This window comes from Triticum dicoccoides, chromosome 6B (genome assembly GCF_002162155.2).
Source record: "Triticum dicoccoides isolate Atlit2015 ecotype Zavitan chromosome 6B, WEW_v2.0, whole genome shotgun sequence".
Lineage (NCBI taxonomy): Eukaryota > Viridiplantae > Streptophyta > Magnoliopsida > Poales > Poaceae > Triticum > Triticum dicoccoides.
The window spans coordinates 718080673-718104193 of record NC_041391.1 but is presented as its reverse complement, the minus strand read 5'-3'; the positions used below and the strand labels follow the sequence as shown (position 1 = coordinate 718104193).

At 50.9% G+C, this 23521-nt stretch overlaps 1 protein-coding gene across 3 annotated transcripts; it reads left to right on the top strand.

Annotated features, from left to right (window-relative positions):
* The first annotated feature begins 16615 nt into the window (after positions 1 to 16615).
* LOC119325621 (disease resistance protein RGA4-like) lies at positions 16616 to 20764 on the top strand. Of its 3 annotated transcripts, none has more exons than XM_037599352.1 (4): positions 16616 to 17013; positions 17083 to 18072; positions 18216 to 20233; positions 20336 to 20764. In XM_037599352.1, coding segments are annotated over exons 1-3 (2985 nt in total). In that variant the 5' UTR covers positions 16616 to 17011; the 3' UTR covers positions 20209 to 20233; positions 20336 to 20764. The 3 variants fall into 3 exon arrangements, with proteins under 3 accessions (XP_037455249.1, XP_037455248.1, XP_037455250.1); XM_037599351.1 differs by having other exon boundaries at positions 16617 to 17013; positions 20371 to 20764; XM_037599353.1 differs by lacking the exon at positions 16616 to 17013 and having other exon boundaries at positions 17021 to 18072; positions 20371 to 20764.
* Positions 20765 to 23521: the final 2757 nt, after the last annotated feature.

The following is a 23521-nucleotide window of genomic DNA, read 5'->3' as shown; positions in this document are numbered from 1 at the left end:
GCACGACTACAGGATTGGCCAACCACGTAGGATGGAGCACTCCTCTGACAAGGCCTGCTGCTTCCAATTTCTTGATCTCTTCTGCGATGAACTCTTGGCGCTCGACTGCCTGTTTCCTGACTTTATGCTTGACGGGCCGCGCATGAGGACAGACAGCAAGATGGTGCTCAATTACTTTCCTGGGAACACCGGGGATGTCAGACGGTTGCCACGCAAACACGTCGACGTTCGCCCGCAGGAAAGCAACAAGCGCGCTTTCCTATTTAGGGTCGAGAGTGGCACTGATGGTGAAGGAACCACCAGCGCCGTCCTCCTTAGCGGACACCTTCTTGGTCTCTGGTGGAGCTGCCATCACCTTCTTGTACTTGCCGGTGGAGCTCGATGGTGCATCCTCGACGGTAGCGCAGCACTCCGAAGAGGTGCGCTTGCCGGAGTGGGCATCAGAACTCTTGCCGGACTTTGTCTTCTTCTTCGCCCCGGGAGCTTCAGCGGCAAGTGTCTTGCGATCTGTTGCGGCTGCTGCTTCCCGGTAGATCTTGTCGGCGCAGATAAGAGCATCCTTCTTGTCGCCAGGGACAGATATGACACTTATCGGGCCGGGCATCTTCAGCATGTTGTATGCATAGTGAGAGGCTGCCATGAATTTGGCGAGTGCTGGACGGCCAAATATCCCATTGTAAGGTAATGGGAAGTCAGCAACGTCAAAAGTGACCCTCTCAGTCCTGAAGTTCAACTCGCTGCCAAATGTTACCGGCAACGTGATCTTTCCCTTCGGCTTGCTCCTTCCCGGATTGATTCCTTGGAATGTGCCGGTCTCTTTGAGCTCGCTGTCAGGGATCTGGAGTTTCTGAAGTACCGCTGAGGAGATCAGGTTCAAGCCGGCCCCGCCGTCAACTAGCATCTTGGTGACCTTGAGGTTGCGGATAGTTGGTGAAACCAACATCGGCAAGCACCCGACCGCAGTTATGCGATTAGGGTGGTCCTCAATATCAAAGATGATAGGCGTGCTGGACCATTTCAGAGGTTTGCGTGACTCGACGGATGGTTCTGCCGCATTGACTTCCCGCATCCACTGCTTGAGTTGGCGGTGTGAAGTATGCAGAGAAGCACCGCCGTCAACGCACAAGACCTCTGTGGCTTTCTGGAACTCCTGCTCATCAGTCTCGTCATCATCCATGTCTTCATCGTCGTCATCATCTTCGTCCCTGTCGCGGCCGCGGGGAGGTCTGTCTCCTTGCCGCTGCTTGGCCTTGCTGCGGCGTCCTCCCCGGCCAGGGCGTTTCTTGCTGGCTCCTCCAGCACCTTCCTGGGCCTTCTCCTTGTCGCGTCGCTCGTGCTCAGCCTTTTGCTGCTCGACAAGCTGCTCGACCTTCTTGCAGCTCTGGAGATCATGACCCTTAGTGCGGTGGATCTTGCAGTACTGCTTGTTGGAGCCGTCCTGCTTGTCGGCGACCGCCACAGCCTGGCAGTTGGTGCCCGCGGCAACCTCCTTGCCGGAGTTACCAACTTTGGCTTTCTTGGCGCCACCTCCGTTGCCGGACTGCTCGACAACTAGCACATCTTTGCCTTTCTTTTTCCTGTTGTTCCACCGCCGGTTCTTCTTTGCCGGGGCGGACCCTTCACTATCAGATCCTGCTGCTTCTGTATTCTCTCCGGGGAGTCTCCTCCCTTCCTCAGCACGTGCACAATTGTCGGCCAGGGCATATAGCTCACTGACGTCTCTGATCTTGCACATCGCCATCTCCTCCCGCATCCTACGGTTTCGCACGTTCTGATGGAACGCGCTGATTACCGCGGCAGGGTGGACATCTGGGATGTTGTGCTGTACGCGGCCGAATCTCTGAATGTATTTGCGCAGGGGCTCTCCTTCCTTCTGGGCGAGCAGATGAAGGTCGCTCTCTTGGCCATGAGGCTTGTGGCCGCCTGTGAAGGCGCCGACAAACTGATGGCATAAATCAGCCTAGGAAGATATAAATTTGTCCGGCAAGTGCATGAGCCAGGATCTGACATTGGGCTTGAGCACCAGCAGAAAGTAGTTGGCCAGGATCTTGTCGTCTCGCCCCCCGGCAGCTTGCACTGCAATGGTGTAGATGCTGAGGAACTCCGACGGATGCGTCTTGCCGTCGTACTTCTCTGGTACATCTGGCCATAAATTCTTCTTGCTGGGCCACTGGACTTGCCGCAGCTCACGAGTGAACGCAGGGCAACCTACCGCGTACGGCAAGTCCAGTGGCCCAGCAAGAAGAATTTCAAGCCCAGTGGCTCGTGAGCTGCGGCAAGTCCAGTGGCCCAGCAAGAAGAATTTCAAGCCAGATGTACTAGAGAAGTACGACGGCAAGACGCATCCGTCGGAGTTCCTCAGCATCTACACCATTGCGGTGCAAGCTGCCGGGGGGCGAGACGACAAGATCCTGGCCAACTACTTTCCGCTGGTGCTCAAGCCCAATGTCAGATCCTGGCTCATGCACTTGCCGGACAACTCCATATCTTCATGGGCAGATTTATGCCATCAGTTTGTCGGCGCCTTCACAGGCGGCCACAAGCCTCATGGCCAAGAGAGCGACCTTCATCTGCTCGCCCAGAAGGAAGGAGAGCCCCTGCACAAATACATTCAGAGATTCACCCGCGTACAGCACAACATCCCAGATGTCCACCCTGCCGCGGTAATCAGTGCGTTCCATCAGAACATGCGAAACCGTAGGATGCGGGAGGAGATGGCGATGTGCAAGATCAGAGATGTCAGTGAGCTATATGCCCTGGCCGACAAGTGTGCACGTGCTGAGGAAGGAAGGAGACTCCCCGGAGAGAATACAGAAGCAGCAGGATCTGATAGTGAAGGGTCCGCCCCGGCAAAGAAGAACCGGCGGCGGAACAACAGGAAAAAGAAAGGCAAAGATGTGCTAGTTGTCGAGCAGTCCGGCAACGGAGGTGGCGCCAAGAAAGCCAAAGTTGGTAACTCCGGCAAGGAGGTTGCCGCGGGCACCAACAGCCAGGCTGTGGCGGTCGCCGACAAGCAGGACGGCTCCAACAAGCAGTGCTGCAAGATTCACTGCACCAAGGGTCATGATCTCCAGAGCTGCAAGAAGGTCGAGCAGCTTGTCGAGCAGCAAAAGGTTGAGTACGAGCGACGCGACAAGGAGAAGGCCCAGGAAGGTGCTGGAGGAGCCAGCAAGAAACGCCCTGGCGGGGAGGACGCCGCGGCAAGGCCAAGCAGTGGCAAGGAGACAGACCTCCCCGCGGCCGCGACAAGGACGAAGATGATGACGACGATGAAGACATGGATGTTGACGAGACTGATGAGCAGGAGTTCCAGAAAGCCACAGAGGTCTTGTGCGTTGACGGCGGTGCTTCTCTGCATACTTCACACCGCCAACTCAAGCAGTGGATGCAGGAAGTCAATGCGGCAGAACCATCCGTCGAGTCACGCAAACCTCTGAAATGGTCCAACACGCCTATCATCTTTGATATTGAGGACCACCCTAATCGCATAACTGCGGTCGGGTGCTTGCCGATGTTGGTTTCACCAACTATCCGCAACCTCAAGGTCACCAAGATGCTAGTTGACGGCGGGGCCGGCTTGAACCTGATCTCCTCAGCGGTACTTCAGAAACTCTAGATCCCTGACAGCGAGCTCAAAGAGACCGGCACATTCCAAGGAATCAATCCGGGAAGGAGCAAGCTGAAGGGAAAGATCACGTTGCCGGTAACATTTGGCAGCGAGTTGAACTTCAGGACTGAGAGGGTCACTTTTGACGTTGCTGACTTCCCATTACCTTACAATGGGATACTTGGCCGTCCAGCACTCGCCAAATTCATGGCAGCCTCTCACTATGCATACAACATGCTGAAGATGCTCGGCCCGATAAGTGTCATATCTGTCCCTAGCGACAAGAAGGATGCTCTTATCTGCGCCGACAAGATCTACCGGGAAGCAGCAGCCGCAACAGATCGCAAGACACTTACCGCTGAAGCTCCCGGGGAGAAGAAGAAGACAAAGGCCGGCAAGAGTTCTGATGCCCACTCCGGCAAGCGCACCTCTTCGGAGTGCTGCGCTACCGTCGAGGACGCACCATCGAGCTCCACCGGCAAGTACAAGAAGGTGATGGCAGCTCCACCAGAGACCAAGAAGGTGTCCGCCAAGGAGGACGGCGCTGGTGGTACCTTCACCATCAGTGCCACTCTCGACCCTAAATAGGAAAGCGCGCTTGTTGCTTTCCTGCGGGCAAACGTCGACGTGTTTGCGTGGCAACCGTCTGACATCCCCGGTGTTCCCAGGAAAGTAATTGAGCACCATCTTGCTGTCTGTCCTCATGCGTGGCCCGTCAAGCATAAAGTCAGGAAACATGTAGTGGAGCGCCAAGAGTTCATCGCAGAAGAGATCAAGAAATTGGAAGCAGCAGGCCTTGTCAGAGGAGTGCTCCATCCTATGTGGTTGGCCAATCCTGTAGTCGTGCGTAAGGCAAACGGAAAATGGAGGCTTTGTATCGACTTTACTGATGTTAATAAAGCTTGTCCCAAAGACCCATTCCCCTTGCCGCGCATCGACCAGATTGTTGACTCCACGGCCGGATGTGACTTGCTTTCATTTCTTGATGCATACTCAGGATATCATCAGATCTTCATGGCAGAAGAGGATGAGGAGAAGACCGCATTCATCACCCCATGTGGCACATACTGTTTTGTACGGATGCCTTTCGGATTAAAGAATGTTGGTTCAACATTTGCAAGGGTAGTCCATGACGCTTTTGAGCCGTAAATACACAGAAATGTGGAAGCCAACATGGATGACATAGTGGTCAAGAGCAAGGACAAGGCGACTCTGATTCAAGATTTAGACGAAACCTTTGCAAATCTGCGCAAGATCAACCTCAAGCTCAACCCCGAGAAGTGTGTGTTTGGAGTCCCCTCCGGCAAGCTTCTCGGGTTCTTCGTGTCTCAGCGGGGAATTGAAGCCAATCCCGACAAGATCAAGGCCATTGAGCAGATTGAAGCACCAAAGCGCGTCAAGGATGTACGAAGGCTTGCCGGTTGCGTAGCTGCTCTCAGCAGGTTTATCTCTAGGTCTGCTGAGCGCGCCCTGCCATTTTTCAAAATATTGAAAAAGGCAGGTCCAATGAAATGGAATCCGGAAGCGGAGGCTGCGCTGCAGGACTTAAAGAGATACCTGTCCTCCACTCCAATACTTGTCGCACCTAAGCCACAAGAGAAGTTGCTGCTCTATATAGCGGCAACCAATCAAGTGGTTAGTGCTGCGTTAGTAGCGGAGAGGGAGGCGGATGATGAGCCGGCAACCATGGCAGATGCATCCAGCGACAAGCAGGGGGCTTCACCGGCAAGCTCTGGTCCCGACAAAGATGGATTTGCACAGCCGTGTGAGAAGATGCAGAGAAGGATGGTGCAGCGCCCAGTTTACTTTGTCAGTTCCCTTCTGCAGGGGGCTAGGTCGAGGTATTCTGGTGTGCAGAAATTGCTTTTCGGCCTTCTCATGGCCTCAAGAAAGCCGCGCCATTACTTCCAAGCACATGAGATCACGGTTGTCACTCGCTTTCCGCTGAAGAGGATACTGCAAAATCCAGAAGCAAAAGGCAGGATTGTCGAGTGGGCACTGGAGCTGTCAAGCTTTGGCCTCAAGTTTGAGAGCACTTCAACCATCCAAAGCAGAGCGTTGGCAGAATTCATAGCAGAGTGGACGCCAACGCAAGATGAAGAAATTCCAGAAACGAGCATTCCCGTCAAGGAAGCAAGCAAAGAGTGGCTGATGTACTTTGATGGTGCCTTCTCGCTGCAAGGCGCCGGTGCGGGCGTACTACTTGTCACACCCACCGGAGAGCACCTCAAGTACGTAGTCCAGATGCACTTTCCCAAGGAGCAAGCAACAAACAATACTACAGAGTATGAAGGTTTGCTTGCCGGTCTCAGGATCGCACAGACCTTGGGATCAAGAAGCTCATTGTCAGGGGTGACTCATAGCTTGTCGTCCGCCAAGTAAACAAGAATTATCAGAGTCCGTTGATGGAGGCCTATGTTGATGAAGTGAGGAAGCTAGAAGAGCACTTTGACGGCCTGCAAATGGAATATGTTCCAAGAGCTCAGAATGACATTGCTGATGGCCTGTCGAAGTGCAGCGCACTTAAGTTACCTGTGGAACCAGGAATCTTTGTGCTCTAGCTGACTCAACCATCCGTAACGCCATCAACGGGACAGAACAAGAAGAGGAAGTTGATTTCTGGTGACTATTTTCCGGCAGAGCTCCCCGAAGCCGCCGCCAAGAAGGTCCCCAAGATCAACACCAAGAGTGCTGAGGAGCAGTATGCTCCGGCAGACCCTACGGTTTGTTCCGTTGAAACAGACGCTCCCGACAAGTTTTTCTCCGGCAAGCTTGCCGGGGAATGTCAAGCTCCGGCTGAGCCGCAGGTTCTAGCCGTAGAAGCGGATGTTCCCGCAGTAGCAGGTGTGCCTTTAGTCCTTGTTGTCGAGCCGCAAGCTCCAGCAGGGCACAACAGATCATCCGTTTCCTTCAGACAGGAGAACTTCCCGAAGAGCAAGAAGAAGCAGAAAGAGTAGCCCGGCAGTCAAGTATGTACCAGTTTGTCGACGACACACTGTACAGAAGAAGACTCAACGGTGTGAAATTGAAGTGTATTCACCGGGAAGATGGACAGAAGCTGTTGGCAGAAATACATGGAGGCATATATGGTCACCACATTGGCGCAAGAGCACTTGCCGGCAAAGCGTTCCGGCAAGGTTTCTTTTGGCCCACAGCCCTCCAGGATGCAACTGCACAAGTAACCAAGTGTGAAGCGTGCCAGTTCCATTCCAAGAAGATACACCAGCCAGCTCAAGCTCTCCAGACGGTCCCTTTATCCTGGCCATTTTCGGTCTGGGGGCTCGACATCCTCGGCCCCTTTCCCCGAGCTGTCGGGGGCTTTGAGTACTTGTACGTTGCAATCGACAAGTTCACAAAGTGGCCGGAAGTGGAAGCAGTGATGAAGGTGACAGCACAGTAAGCAGTCAAGTTCTTCAGGTCAATTGTTTGTCGTTCCGAGATTCCTAACAGGATCATCACCGACAACGGCACGCAATTCACAAGCCGCACCTTCATGCAGTACGTCCAAGATCTTGGCGCCAAGGTCTGCTTCGCTTCTGTTGCTCATCCGAGGAGTAACAGTTAAGCGGAGAGGGCAAATGCTGAAGTGCTGCGCGGGCTCAAGACCAGAACTTTCGACAGGCTGCACAAGTGCGGAAGAAACTGGATTGAGGAGCTGCCGGTGGTTCTTTGGTCGATCAGGACGACGCCAAATCCAGCCACTGGCCAGACACCTTTCGCTCTAGTCTATGGAGCAGAGGCAGTTCTCCCCACGGAACTCGTATACGGGTCACCTCGAGTGATCGCTTATGATGAGCTCGAGCAAGAGCAGTTGCGACAAGATAACGCACTGCTCCTTGAGGAGGACCGTCTTCAGGCTGCTGTTCGAGCTGCTCGATACTAGCAAGCTTTGCGCCGCTACCATAGCCGCAAAGTTAATGCCAGAAGTCTCGAGGAAGGCGACCTTGTTCTTCGGCGCGTTCAGTCCGCCAAGAGTTCCAACAAGTTGATGCTGAAGTGGGAAGGCCCTTATCGGGTGAAACGAGTCACTAGGCCTGGCGCTGTCCACCTTGAGACCGAAGATGGCATTCCGGTGAGCAACTCCTGGAACATTGAGCATCTTCGTAAGTTTTACCTGTAGGGCGCGGTTGCCGGAACCTGTTCCGGCAACCACCTTTTGTACAAGTCTTGCCGATGTTGCATGTAATCCTTTGTACAAAGCCGGGCGCAGATCCCGTGCATAAGTAAAGCTCACGTGCTTTGCGCATCTTGTCAATTTCATGCTTTCTACTTTGTTTTTGCATGCATTACCTGACACTTTGTGCAGCACCTATTCCGGTAAGCAATAACGATCCATAAGGCTCCATATCATTATTTTCTCTTCTTTCTCTTTCTCAAAGAAAGGAAGGTTCCCTCGCACACAAGTTTGCCGGGGGGAGGGGGGAGGAGAAGATAATGGTGTGGACCAAGCGACGCTCGAGGAAGTTTCGCCTTACCGGGAAGCAAACGACAGAAAAGCTAAGTTGCTAAAGTTTCAGCAATCAGTTTCAAAATTTTTAAGTTCTTTTCCTCGAACGACCGTACTTTGTATGGAAAACCTGTGCGCGGAGGAACCAACTCGTGGCTAGTTGCGCCCTTGCTTTGTTTCGAGTCCGCTCAACAACTTAAGTGAGCTGCAACTAGTTGCGACAAGGTTACTTGTCAGAAGCAGCACCGTCAGCAGGCTGCTGACGTCCCGCACTCAGCGCTCGCGGCCCAGGTGCCTGCGCCGACAAGTTCCCTAAAAGCGTAGGGCAAAAAAACATACAAAGGAAGGACTCAAGTAAAGGAAATAACATAGCAATCACTACCCAAAATAGAGTTATATTACAAGATAGCTTGTCGCAGCTCTAATAGATTGTTCTCATGACATGATCGGCAGCGACAAGGAAAAGAGAAAACGGGCGGTCTAATCTACGCGATCGCCATCAACCCTCTTGATCCCGCTCACCCTGTCCACAATGGGTGCGACAAGGCTCTTGAGCGCCTCCACATCTGCATCCGGCGGCAAGGACTTGAGGACGTTGGTGAGGTTGACGCCTGGATTGAGGAAGGCCACCTTCATCAGAACCTTCTGAAGAGCTCCCGCACAGATCTGGCGTGATTCGTAGGCCAGCTGCTTTGGGATCTCTTCTCGGAGTCGCTATAGGGCCGTCGCCACGCCTTTGAAGAACAAGCTGAGCTTGGCGCTGGGTTGGAGGTGCTCATCGGAGGAGTACCCGAGATCATCCATCCCCAGCTGCGCCAGCTCCCCGTTGATGGCTGCGGCAACATTCACGAGACCCTTGGTCCAGTGCTCCACATTCTCCCTGAAGGTATTCTGGGCGGCAGTAGCACTCGCCAGCAGCGCCTCGTCGGCCTTGATCTTCTCCAACAGGGCCACCTCCCGCTCCCTGGCGCCCTCCAGCGTCTGAGTTAAAGTAGTCAGCTTCAACTCGAGATCCGCGTTGGAGTCCTTGGTGGCGCTGAGCTCCTTGCTCCTCTCGGCGAGACGGCCCTGCAACTCACCAAGAGTGTAGGCGTCCTTCTCGTGCTCATGCTTGAGTGCAGCAAGCTCCTCGCCGCTCTTCTTGAGATTGGCCTCCAGCTGCATCACCTTCGTCTCCAACTCCTTCTTGGCGGCCTCGGCAGCTGCGGCAGCATCCTTTGCCTCCTTGAGAGCCCCGCCAAATGTTTGCTCGCACGCGGCAAGCTCCTCCTCGTGGCTGTCAAGATTGATCTTCCGTTGCGCCAACTCGCCTTCCTGCGCAGATAGCTTCTCGGTGGCAAGCCGCTGTTGCTCTTCAACTTCAGACTTCTTGAGGATGAAGGCTTTGCGCTCTTCGGCGAGCCGCTCCCGCTCTTCTGCCAAGCTCCGGAGAGCTTCTTGGTGGAGGCCCCGGAGCTCCTCCGCGCGCTTCTCGATGTCTGCTCCCGCCTTCGCGACAAGTGCTTCTCGGGACACCAGCTTGGCTTGTCGGGCGCGGTAGAGCGACAGCAGCTTCCGCAGCAGCCGCTCCTCCTCAGACTCGCCGCTGCTGCCGCTTGGCGCGTCGACCAGCGTCAGCCCAGTGGAGGCGAGCAGCTCTTCGTCAAAGGTCTCTCCTTCGACCGGCATCCTGGAGCTCGACGCCCAGGGGAGCTTGATGAAGACGCCATCGCCGGCCTTCAGATAGGCGCCGGGTTGAGGCTCTTCGGAGCCTGACGCTGCAGCAGCGGCGGAGGGATCGGCGGTCGGTGTAGCGCCTGACGCTCCTGCGGCCTCAGGGCCGTCAGTGTGATCGCCGGACCCCTCGCCAGCTTCTGCGGCGGCAGCTTTGGTGGCCTCTTCGCCGGCAGGCTCATCAACGCCAGCCTCTTCTTCGATGGCGGCGGCGGCGTCAGTATTGCCGCGCGCGTCCTCCTCGCCGGCGACCTCGGTCTCCATTGGCTCTGTAGCAGATGGATCTGACGACCAGAAAATGAAGAAAAGTCAAGCAGATATTCAAAGAGAAAATCAGAAGAAAAAGAACCCAAGGGAAATTTTCAGGCAAGAGGATTACCTGCGATGGGATCTGCAGCCGTGGTCTCAACCACCGGAGGGTCGCTGGTGCTATCCCTTGCCGGAGACGCCTCCCTTGCCGGAGAACACTCCCTTGCCGGGGGATCCTCCCTTGGCGGTGTAGTCGAAGCAGATGGCATGTCAGGAGCGGCTTCAGGGCACTCCTGGTGGGGCTGCTCTGCTCCTACACAAACCAACTGTCAGATATCAGCAAAGAAAGAGCACCCATGCACGCCCAACAGCAGAAAGTAAACCATATACTTACGCTGGGGGCTGCGCTGGGGGCTGCTCTGAGGAAGAGTCGCCGGGTCCGGCAAGGAGGTCTCGGACGCATCTCCTGCTGCTGCGGTGGGTTCGTCCTCGATGACAATCACCGGGGCCTTGGCTCTCTTCGACGCTCTCTGGGCCAGCGTCCTGCAAAGGAATGAGTTCAGAATGAAGCAAATCAGATACAAGACAAAGCAACAAAGTCAAAGAAATACAAGTACAACAAAGAATCTTACTCTTCTTCTTCCTCGTCGGAGCTGAGCGCGGAGAGATCAAATTCTGGCTCGCCTCCAGTATGGCGAGGTGGAGGAGTGGGTTCCCTTGGCCGCTTGGCGGGGGCAGAAGCGGTGGCCTGGGAAGGCCCCGCTCCAGTTGCCGCAGCGGCGTGAGGTGCTCCCGCGGCAACAGTGCTTGCCGCGGTGGAGCGCATCGCGCGGCGCGACGGCTGTTGGCCCGTCTGCCGCCCCGCTACGTCTCCAGCCTTGCGGAGACGCCTTCTTGGTGCAGCTGGGGGATCCGCTCGCGGCAAGCGGCTTGAAGGTGGGGAGGAGGCGCCCTCGGCGGGCTCGCTCGACTCAGCTTCAGGCTCGGCAAGCTCCTCCTCGCCAGCAAACTCCCCTCGCTCGACAAGGCTTGCCACCTCAGCTTCCTCTGCCTCCTCCACGGTGAATCCAAACTCGTCTGCGGCAGCGGCTGCTGCCGCCTCTTCCAGCCTGGTGGCGATGCGCTGCATCTCGTCATCAGTGGTGTTGTGGGTGAGGCCCCTTTGCTCATCGGGGCGGACCGACACTTCTACCAGGCTGTCAAAGAACTCCCGCACGACGTCATCCGTAGGTTCTTGCCAAGTGGGAACAATTCCATGCGAGTCGCACAATGGCATCATTGCACGGATGCGGTCAAGTGAGGAATTGTTGCACAACGGGACGACGCCCCTCGGCAACCTGAACATCTCGGGATGGTCAGGATCAGGCTTGAACAGCTCCAAGAGCATCGCGTCAAGTTCCAAGACAGTGAAGTTGAAATTAAGGCCCGGGCGCAGCCTCATGATATCTGCCGCGTTCTGAAACTCCCAGGCAGGTCTCCTCCTCTCCTGCAAGGGGGCGATGCGGCGGCGAAGGAAGTCTGCGCCAACGGTGCCTACGTTGAGCCCGGCAAGTCTAAGGCGAAGGATTCGGGTGACGGCAATTTTCAGTCTAGCATCTTCCGGGGCCACGTTGCTCCAATCGTTGCCGCGCACTATTGGGGTTTGGCGCTGGGCGGTAAATGGCTGCGGGTTCTCCTCTACAATCCAACACCAATCTGCCCTCAATTCCTCCCACTTGCTGCGGAGCTCTCCCTCCAGATAAGCTTCCTCTTGCCGATCCTTGAGATCCAAGCGATTCCTCCGGCAAGAGGCTCTCCTCTCTCTACTCGTGGCATAAAGAAATGGCGGAAAAGAGCTACATTGGGATGGACTCCGACAAAGTTTTCGCAGAGATGTGCGAAAACTGCCATGGTCAGAACAGCATTGGGGGTGAAGTCAAGGAGGCGGAACCCGTAGGTGTTCATGATATCTCAGAAAAATTCAGAGAAGGGCGGACAAAACCCGCAGTAGAAGAACAACGCGAAGAAAGGGTACCCAGTTGGAGCTAGTTCCGAGGCGGCAGCTGGGAGTACCTTCGTGCGCGGATGCGCTCGCGTCTCCGTCGACCAGAAGAGGTAGTAGTTCTCCCTCAGATCCCTTGCGGCGAGCTGAGGGGGGAAGATGGCCCGCTCCTTCCGTAGCGTCGCGAGCCGTTGCGCCTCGGCCGACTTCACACCCTTCCCCTTGTCGGCTTTCGGAGCCATGGCGGAGGTGGTGGGGGAGATCGACGGCGTTGGTGGTGCTGGTGGCGATGGGGGGCGGAGCGCTGCTCTCTTTTCGGCTTTGGGAAGAAGGGGGAGCAGCGGAGGTTTTTCGAGATTGGGCAGCGACTGGCGAGGTGGGCGAACTGCCCCTGTTTCTCCTGCTTATAAAAAGGGAGGGGGCGGACGTTCCGCCTTTCCGAATAAAGAAACCCCTCACGATCTCTCCCACGATGCCGCATTCGACGCGTGCCGTTCGTGGAGGACGTGGTGGGTCCGGAGTGAGTTATGGCGTAACCCAGGCCGCGTGTGCCCGTGCCCTGTTTTGGGCCTGGCCCAACAGCGCTCGGCACCGCGTGTGGCCCAGGCCCGGGGGCTCCCCGCTCAACAACTTAAGTAAGCTGCAACTAGTTGCGACAAGGTTACTTGTCGGAAGCGGCACCGCCAGCAGGCTGCTGACGTCCCGCACTCAGCGCTCGCGGCCCAGGTGCCTGCGCCGACAAGTTCCCTAAAAGCGTAGGGTAAAAACATACAAAGGAAGGACTCAAGTAAAGGAAATAACATAGCAATCACTACTCAAAAATAGAGTTATATTACAAGATAGCTTGTCGCAGCTCTAATAGATTGTTCTCATAACATAGCCAGCAGCGACAAGGAAGAGAGAAAACGGGCGGTCTAATCTACGCGATCGCCATCAACCCTCTTGATCCCGCTCACCCTGTCCACAATGGGTGCGACAAGGGTCTTGAGCGCCTCCACATCTGCATCCGGCGGCAAGGACTTGAGGACGTTGGTGAGGTTGAGGCCTGGATTGTGGAAGGCCACCTTCATCAGAACCTTCTGAAGAGCTCCCACACAATGCCACCCATGCCGCCAAGGCCACCGCCACCCATTGTGTGAATCATGGCTCTTTTTTGGATCAAGACTTCTTCACGGGAAAGGTTGACATACTCCTTTTGCGCATTATTGAACAAAGATGTGTCCAAGAAGAACAAGTGCTTCTCCCATTCCAACAACTTAGCTCGCTCCTTCATGCCCACCTTCCTCTCCTCCAATGCCAATTTCCTCTCCTCGGCGGCCACCCTCCTCTCCTCGACGGCCAACCTCCTCTCCTCGGCCGCGGCATCTTGGTTCCTTGCCATTTTCCTTACCTCATTGGCTTCTCTTCTTGCGTTGACAATTGATTCCATAGCATTTTTGATCTCATCCTCTCCTTTCCTCTTCTTCTTTTCTTCTGCGTCTTTCTTCGTGCCATCCGGTCGTTTTGGCTTCGAGTATGAAACCGAGTTTGGTGTGGGGCTTCTCTTGCCATCTTCACTTGATGCATCCTCCTCATCATGATCTTCCAAATCAATTGTTCGCTTGCGTTTTTTGCTCAAATCCAAATCATCAATATCCTCACGCTTCTTCTATTTCTCATCATCCTTCAATACTTCATAGCAATGAGGCAAGGTAAATGGCCTTCCTTTCTTGATCTTCCCCTTCTTGGTCCTCTTCTCCTCTCCTTTGAAAAAGTTTTGTGCAATATTTAACTACATGAAAACAAAACAAGTTAGCACAAGAAACACCAACAACAAGCATGATGTGAACATGAGGAATGATGAATTGACACTTACTGCCACTTGGGTTAAACTTGTCAACCGCTTTTTGTGCGGCCGCCCATTGTTGACAATCCCTATTGATGGTCGACCACCGGGAGCGAAGTGATCGTGCGGAGAGGTCAATTCCACTCATGTTGCAAAGATCAAAGTGTTCTTTCATCCGGAGCCAATAAGCATCTCTACTTTGATCACCTCCAATGGATGGATCCTTCGAGACGTCCAACCAAGTTTTGCATAGCACAACATCTTCGTCGTTGGTGTAGTTGCCTCCTCTTCCTTTTAGTGCGTCGACAATGCCCTCACCATCCCCGTCCACCTAGAACTCATGGTCTTCGAAATGCATGTCATTGATTTGAGACCAATGTGAATTGTTCGAGCCAACACCCATAGTTGACATGTATGCATCATCGTTCACACTACAAAGTATATAGAACAATGCAATAAGCTATCTATATGTATGCATTCAAAAAATAAAGAAGGAAAAAAGGATCGGGAATTTTTTAACCTTTGGGGCATATCGTCGAACACATTGTGTGCGTCGGTCGCCGGCTCAACAAGTGAGCTCGCCGGCCCTTCGGTAGCCGTCGCGCTCGTCACACGCCCTGCAAGCTTCTTCCTCGGTGCCTTCGAGGTGCCGGAGCCGTCCGCCGCCTTGTTCTTCTTCGCGGATGTCTTGCCCTTCTTCGGTCATGCCGCATTTGGGAGCTTCGAGGGGGGTGCACGTGGCTTCATCGCGGCGGGCGCCGGCGCGACGCCACCAGCCACCGAGGTCATCCGCGGCGGCATGAAGAGGCCGCGCGCGAGGCCGATGCTCGGAGGAGCTCCGGCGAGGCGAGGTCAACGCTTCCAGCGCTAGGGTTTGCGGTGGCGGCGGCGGTGGAGGGTTCGCGGCTGTAGGATGGGGTGAGGGGGGTGTCGGCGCGTGCATCCATCGGGTCAGCTTGCCGGCGCCGGCGCGTGCGGGGCGAAGGTGGCGCGGGGAAGAGAGTGTGGTGCGAGCGCTCGTGTGTGCCGCGCGCGGAAGCGGGCGTCCCAAATACGCAGCGCGCGATAGCGATTCGGACCGCGCGCCCAACTCTATATGCCGCGCGCGGAAGCGGGCGTCCCAAATACGCAGCGCGCGATAGCGATTCGGACCGTGCGCCCAACTCTATATGCCGCGCGCGGAAGCGGGCGTCCTAAATACGCAGCGTGCGATAGCGATTCGGACCACGCGCCCAACTCTATATGCCGCGCGCGGAAGCGGGCGTCCCAAATACGCAGCGTGCGATAGCGATCCGGACCGCGCGCCCAACTCTATATGCCGCGCGCGGAAGCGGGCGTCCCAAATACGCAGCGTGCGATAGCGATTCGGACCGCGCGCCCAACTCTATATGCCGCGCGCGGAAGCGGGCGTCCCAAATACGCAGCGTGCGATAGCGATTCGGACCGCGCGCCCAACTCTATATGCCGCGCGCGGAAGCAGGCGTCCCAAATACGCAACGTGCGATAGCGATTCGGACCGCGCGCCCAACTCTATATGCCGCGCGTGGAAGCGGGCGTCCCAAATACGCAGCGTGCGATAGCGATTCGGACCGCGCACCCAACTCTATATGCCGCGCGCGCAGTTATTGCGCGTCCGCTGGAGACACTCTACCGATTGCGCGCGCGCTAAAGTGGAAAAATTTGCGACGCGGCGCTTGTTTTGTGCGGCTGTTGGAGATGCTCTTAGGGCATTTTACCAAAGGGTGGGACCTGTGGCAGTTTTTTGGAGGGGGTAAGGACGGGAATTACATGGGGTTTAGTAATTTTAGAGCCCGCATGCAAGGCCTTCATCGGTAAGCTGGGTAACGGGCACGGGTAATGCTATCCCATCCCCATCCTTGTCTTGCGCGCTAGCTAAGGTATTTGACCCATCAGCTTTTCCGTGGGCATTAAAGCTAGCACATCCCCGTCCCCTGATAGAGTAATTACCCATGGGCACGCGGGTAACGGTTAACCATTGCCAGCTTGAGTCCCGTCGGCAGGAGGACCCATTCTCGTTTTTTAGGTTCAACATCTGGGTTGTGTTGCGGCGGTTGATACGTCTCCCACGTATCAACAAAGTAGAGGACGTCTAACTTGTTTTTGCAGGGCATGTTGTGATGTGATATGGTCAAGACGTGATGAGATATAAGTTGTTGTATGAGATGATCATATTTTGTTGAAGTTATCGGCAACTGGCTAAAGCCTTATGGTTGTCTCTTTATTGCATAAGATGCAAGTGCCAAATAATTGCTTTACATTATCGCTATGCGATAGCAATAGTTGCAAGAGCAATAATTGACGAGACGACCATGTGATGACACATTGATATAGATCAAGATGATGGAGATCATGATGTCGTGCCGATGACGACACATTGATAACAAAGTGAAGAACATGATTTAGAGACTACATTAGCTCAGCTAGGCCCGAACGAGCCACAAATTCAATGAGATAAAAATGACTGCATTACCTCATGTTGTCTTTAAGTTTTTTCAAGGGGAACGCGATCCGACGAACATTTGTGGGAGCATTTTCATAGCGAACGCCCCAAACTTACCATGCCATACCATGTAAAGTTGCCATGTAGCGCAAAAAATGGCAGAAAAATTATGACGCTTGGCAGAAAAAATAGCATTCATTCGATCATGATCCAACGGCTTTGAGGACAGCTAAAAATCTAACGTTCCCTGGGTATTTGGTCGAAAGTTAAGGACCTCGTCAAAACGGAACAATCGAGAATCTCGTTGACGAGACCCCCTTCTTTCTTCACACCTGTGCGAGAAATCTCCGCTACAGCAGCTTGCCGCGGGGGGAGAGCGGAGCGGAGCGGCGACGAACTCAGCTCCCCGCTCCGCTGGAGGTCGCCACCAGCGGGGGGAGCGCCTCCCTGCGTGAAGCCGCGAGCGCCTCCAGATCCCAAAGCTGCAGCTCCCCTCCGACTTGGTCCGCCTACGGATCTGGGCGCGCCTACTCTGTCACCGCCCTCGGATCCGGCCGCTCAAAGGCACGGTGCACACCCGTGGCGATCTTCGACAGCCTCCTTGTCGGCGGGGAATCCTTAGAGCTGGCAGCCTGCCAGGTGCTGTCCTGTCCTATTCACCAGCTCGCCGGTGAAGAAGCTCCGCGCAAGAAATTCAGCTGTGTTTTTGCCATCCAGGCCGACAGTAAATGTATGTATGTACTATATGCTTATCTCATCTCGCAATACCCACACCTATTCAATTGGTGTTTGTTTGAAGGCCAAGGCGTGGGTCGACATCGAGTGGTGATCCAAATACAAAGGCGAAACAGAGTGACATGGCAGAGGCGGCGGCTGTCTCCGCAGGTATGCAGGTTTTGAAGAGCGGCAGCGCAATCATCTTTGGCAACCTCAACACCAAGCTCAAAAAAGATAAGGACCTCCGGAAGGCACTGGCGAGAAACAAGGAGTGGATCAGGACCGAGATGGAATTGTTATCGTTACAAGTCGGAGCTGGACACGGGCTGAGCGAGGAGGAGAATGACCGCAGTGAGGCGTGGCACGTATGGGCTCACAAGATCCGCGAGCTCAAGTACGAAATAGAGGACTGCATTGTTTCCTATGAAGGCAGGGTCACTTGCAAGAGCGATGCACCCTGGTATCGTCGCAAGCTTCACCCGGCAATGACTCTGTCCACCCGCACTAGATATGCCAAGAAGATGGCCGAATTCAGGGAGCGTGTCAGCGGATTGGTTCTACAGAGAGACGCGCATGTCCAGAGCACCGCCGCTGTCAACGCTGCACCGGCAACATGCCAAGCGACCATCTACACCAAACCCAAGAATATCGTGGGCATCTGCAAGTCCAAGAATGCCCTCCTTGAGCTGTTAGACCTGCAAGCGTTCGTTGAGGGCCAACAGGAGATCCTAGAGGTGGTCCATGTCGAGTCTGAGATTGTAGAGGTGGCCGAGGGCCAACCAGAGGTGGTCGAGCGCGAAACTGAAGGTCAGAAACTCAAGGTGGTGTCCGTCGTTGGGTTCGCGGGCCTGGGAAAGACCACCCTTGTGGAGTCGGTGTTCCATAGTTATGATATCACCCGGAGGTTTCCTCGTCGGGCGTGGGTGGCGGCGTCGAGTCACGAAAAAACAAGGGATCTTCTCGTGGACATAATTAATCAGTTGAATCTGGCAGAAACAATCAAGCCAAACTCTCTTCAGCCTCAGGACATACTGGCAGAAAAACTCAACACATGTCTGCAGAATGGACCCAGGTGATTCTTTTCCCAACACACATTTCAAATATTATTTTGAACGAATTTCAGAAAATGTAATAATCATGTTGGGCTCTTTTTCGACTTGCAAGACCACTAACACCTAAAGGCTGGGTTATTCTAATTTTTTGTATCGTTGTCAGGTACTTCGTCGTAATTGATGACCTGGCAACAGAAGTACACGAATGGGATGCCATAAAATCGGCCTTCCCTACGGAGGGAGCTGATGGAAGAATTATTGTTACCACACGTATTCAATCGATGGCTACAAGGTGCAGTTCAAATGGAGGCTGTGTTCATCAAATGCAAGCTCTTGACATGACTGATTCTAAAACCTTATTTCTCAAGGAAGTTTTCGGCGATACATGTACATCTTGTACACCTGATTTTGAGACAGGTTTAAAACGCATCTTGAAGAAATGTGAGGGTTGGCCAGTTGCTTTGCTTGACATTGCTCATCTAGTAAAGAGATCCCATGGAACACCGACTGGTGCCGACTGTCGGAATATCTGTGCTGAACTAGGTTCTCATCTAGATTGTCATCAGACCAGAGACTTGGCAAGAACAAGGCAAGTGATTGTCGATAGCTTCCGTTTCAACATCAGCAAGAAAGATGATGAGCGTCTCAGGACCTGCTTGTTGTATGCAAGCATATACCAGAAGTTCGATCGAACCAAATGGAAAAGCCTACTCAGGCGATTGTCAGCAGAAGGTAATAGTATCACTCCCACCCAATTTGAAGAGTTGTTGGCAAAAGGTGAGAACAGTGTCGCTCGCGACCAAATTGAGGAGCTGTTCAACCGATGCATCATTCATCGGCGGGACATTAGGCAAAACTCTAGGGTGAAGTCATATCAGATTGGTCCTGTACTGCTTGAATTCATGATCTGCAAGCAAGCCTGCAGAAACTTCATCACTCTGATAGAAAATGGCCAACGCCAACCTTATTGTGGGAAGAAAGACAGTGCCGTTCGTCAACTCTACCTGAGTGGCAAAACTGCAAGGGCTGTCGAAGAGGACCGTCTGTCCAGTATCAGGTCACTTACAATCTCTGACCATGATGGCGAGGAACTGGTGGATTTTGAAAAGTGTAAGATGCTGCGAGTCTTGGATGTAGAAAACTGTAAGAAGGTTGAGGACACAGACCTCCAGAAGATTTGCAAGTTGTTGTACCTCAATTATCTGAACCTGAGAGGCACCAATGTGAAGACGCTTCCAAGTAAAGCTGCAAAGCTACATTACTTGCAGATACTGGACATGAGAGAGACAAGTGCAAACATAGAATTGCCTATGGAAGTCCTAATCCTGGGACAGCTAGTCCACCTGTTTGGCCGATTTAAGCTACCTCCTGAGCTAAGCAAAGTTGGTACGGGGCATACTCTGGTGAAACTTTTAGAAAGAGAGAGTAAACTGAAGACATTTGCAGGGTTTGTCCTTGACGGTTGCAATGGCTTTCAACACATCATGTCTGCCATAACCACACTGAGGAAGGTTAAATTCTGGTCCCGGAGTACTCAAGGAAATAAATTAGTCCAGTGCTTAGTCCCTTCCCTTCAGAAGCGCTTCACTGAAGATTCTGCCCTAGACTCACTGTCAATTGATTTCGGCAATGACTCCATAGATTTCCTTGACTCCCTACAAGGTCCTTGTGCTCTCGAATCAATCAAACTGCATGGTAAACTAACAAGATTGCCGGACTTCTTTCTCAAAGGTGGATTTCTAGTTCGAGAGCTGCAACTTTCAAAAACTGGTTTGAGCTGCGAAGATTTGTCAGACCTGCAACAGCTGGATCTGTTGCTCTATCTGAAGCTAGATGAGGATTCTCTCGTCTTTGTTGATGGCACATTTACCTTCCAGTCGGATGGATTCAAAAGCCTCAAGGGGCTGTGCTTTGAGACACCAAAGCTTCCAAAAATTGAGGTCATGGAAGGAGCCATGCCTGTTCTTGAGTCTCTTCAGCTGTTTTCTCAGAATATACAAGGCCTGGATGTGTCAGCAGTCAAATGTCTCCATCATCTCAAGGAGGTGACTCTTCGCTCTTCAATTGATGCGCAAACAATGCGATTTTGGGAAGATGAAGCAAAGAAGCACAAAAATAGGCCAACAATTGTTGTTGCTCAAAGTCAGAATACATAGCAGGGACAGGCCAACAATTAGCAAGGTATGCATATATCTTGCCATCTTGATGAGTAATTATATTAGTTGTGTAGCTTGTATACTTGTACCACCTGCTCTAATTTTTTTCACTTAATTTTCATCGCAGATACATACTGACAAAATTTCTATGCTTACATTCAGACCTCTAGAATGGAGTGAAAACTGGCAGAAGACTGGTCAATTTGGTGATTACTTTTTTTTGAACAAAAAAGGTTGAGCTGTCTCTACTTATATATTCCAGAAGACTATGGCAGGGAGCCAAAGCCAAGAGTACAAGGTATGCATGAGGCATGGCACAAAAGAGCAAAGAGAGGAGAGGCAAGAGAACCAAAAACCCTGGTCTAATTAAGAAAAGCTATCACCAAGTTCTTGATGGTACTTTGGTGATTACTCATGGATTTCCTTCTTTCCTTTTATTTGTTGAGATCATGCCTCTTTATTTCGATTGAGCTATGTTGTTCTGTTATCAAGTGGATGATATTATTATTGGTTGTTGTCATGAGACAGCTACAAACAAAGCTTGTGTGTTCACCTATGTGCACGCTTTTGGGATTGATGAGATCCATCTGATTTTAAGAGCATATGGTTAGCACTTAGCACAGAGTTTCTAACTCTTAACGAACAGGGTTTTGAATTCATATATTTTCACGGATTTGAAAAAATGCAAAAAGTTCATGATTTTGAAAAAGCACAAAATTCAAAAAAGTTCGTGAGTTTAAAAAAATTTCAACAATTTTGATCAAAAAATTTCAAAGATTTTGGAAAAAAATCACGAAATTGAAAAATAGTTCATGGATTACAAAAACTCAATTTTGAAAAAACGTTCATTAATTTTAGAAAAGATCACCGGATTTTGAAAAATGTTTCAACAATTTTGATAAAAGGCTCACGAATTTGAAAAAAAAAGTACATTCATTTTGAAGACCAATTCATGAAATTGCCAAAACATCATGGATTTTTTTTGAAAAATCATCAATTTTGAAAAAAAAATCACAAATTGAAGAAAACTTCCCCATATTTTGAAAAAAAAATCACGTATTTGAAAAAAGTTGATCAATTTTGATAAAAAAGTTCAGGAATCAAAAAGGTTCATCAGTTTTGAAAAAAAGTTCACAAAATTGAAAACAGTTCATGGATTTTCAGAAAATGTTCATAAAATTTAAAAAACTTTAAGAATTTGAAGAAACTTTGCAAATTAGGTAATAGAACACTAAAAAGAAGGGAAACGAAAAAAGTAGAAAAAAGGCCAAAAAGAAGAAAACACGAGAAAGAAAAACCATGGGGTGTGATGTTTTTTTTTTACTTTACATTTGCCGCAAGATGAAAAAAAGAGGTACATGGGAACAACAACCATGTTGGCTCAGTGGTTAACACCATCGTGACGGAACAAGGAGCGCTGAGTTCGAATCCTCTCCATCTTGCACGTTTTTGAATCTTAGAAGGAAGAAAAAAAATTGGAAAATGAGCGGAGCCCTGGACGGCGGGTGTGTGTGCGCCATGTAGCAAAAAGCACTATACGGGGCATATCCTATTTGGCACCTCATGCGCTCGTTAAAGTGCAATTCACAAACTGGCGCATACCACCTCCACGCTGGGCCGTCCCATTTACATTTTTTCCTTCCATTAAGAACTCGAAAATGGGAATCCGTGCGGGAAAAAAATCGCACTCGCAAGCTCTCCAATCAGTAAAAAGCACGCTGACCAACCAAGACACCTCACTTGTCGTGACTTCTTTCTTCCTTCTTACATTTTTTACTGTTAACGTGACGTGATTTAGATTGTTTGGTTTTTCCCTTTTAATCTCTTTACTTTTTTCTTCTCTTTTTTATTTTATTTATAAAATGCATGAAATATTTTCAACATTGATGATTTTTTAATCAAAATTGATGAGCAATTTTCAAATTTGAGAAAACTTTTTCCAAAATTGATGATTTATTTTTCCATATTCAATGAATTTTTTCATGATGAACTTTTTTTCAATATCTTTGAACTTTTTTATAAAATCAATGGACTTTTAAAAATTCGATGAACTTTTTTTACAATTCAAAACAAAAACAAAATCAATGGACTTTTAAATTTGATGTACATTTTTCAAAATCAATGAACTATTTTTTAACTTCGTGATGTTTTTCGAAATTGATGAACTTGTTTAAAAAACAATGGACTCCTTTTCAAATTCTTGTTTTTTTTGAAGAATCGATCAAGTTTTTTAAAATCGGCATACTTTTTTGAAAAATCTATGAATTTTTGTCGACTTCCATGAACTTTTCCAAATTTTAAACTATTTTTCCATACTCGTAAATCTCATGTAATAAAATTTGTTTTTCTTTCTAATCTATTCCAGTTTTGAAAGATAGTTTACTAAGTTATTCATTTCTAGAGAAACAATTTATAACCTGGAGCGATCGAAAAAGTGGAAAAAGTATGGGCTAGTGAAGACCCAGCCCAACAACGTGCGTTGAAGGCACTGGTTAGGAGCTCCCGGGATTATGAGTGGAGGAATTGCATTTCCTATATGGTGCCTTCAGCGCCCGTTATAGACAATCCTATTCGGCGCTTTCAACGCCAGTTAACATGTATTTCGTTAACTGGCGCCTGAAGTGTTCGGAAATGAGCCGGCCTATCTAGGTTCGAGCGGCAGGAAGCTGTTCTTTTTTCTGGACTGGTTTTGTTCGGTTTCTCTTTTTATGCTTCTTTTCTATACACTTTCTTCTTTTTATTTTTTACTAATTTTTCTTTTTTCGAAAATGCAGAACATTTTTCCAAATCGATGAACTTTTTTTTCAAATGAACAAACTTTTTTTCAAATCAACAAAATGTTTCCAATTTTATCGAACTTTTTTATTATTTGTGCAATTTTTTCATTTTTTTTTGTTTTTTTAAATCGTTGAACTTTTCTTTGAAAATCAATGAACTTTTTTGAATTTTTGAATTTGTTTTTAGTTCAATGAACTTTTTTCAAAATCGATGAACCTTTTTTCAAACTTGTGAATTTTTTATCAAAATACATGACATTTTTTAATTCACTTATTTTTTTTAATTTGCTATGTTTTCTTTTTATTATATCCTGGAGAGATTCCTTCAACTTATCGAACGAAAATGGGTCATTGGTTGCAACATGGAAGGCTTCTGCCCCTAATATGCTCAGTTTACTATACCTTGCTCGCTCCCCTTCCTTTCATCAACCCTAGCCAAATAGACCGCTCCTGCGCTTGCAGGCAGGTCATCTCTCGCCATTTTGGAGAACCTTGCAAGGACACAACAGTTAGGTATTTCAGATAATTTGAGATGA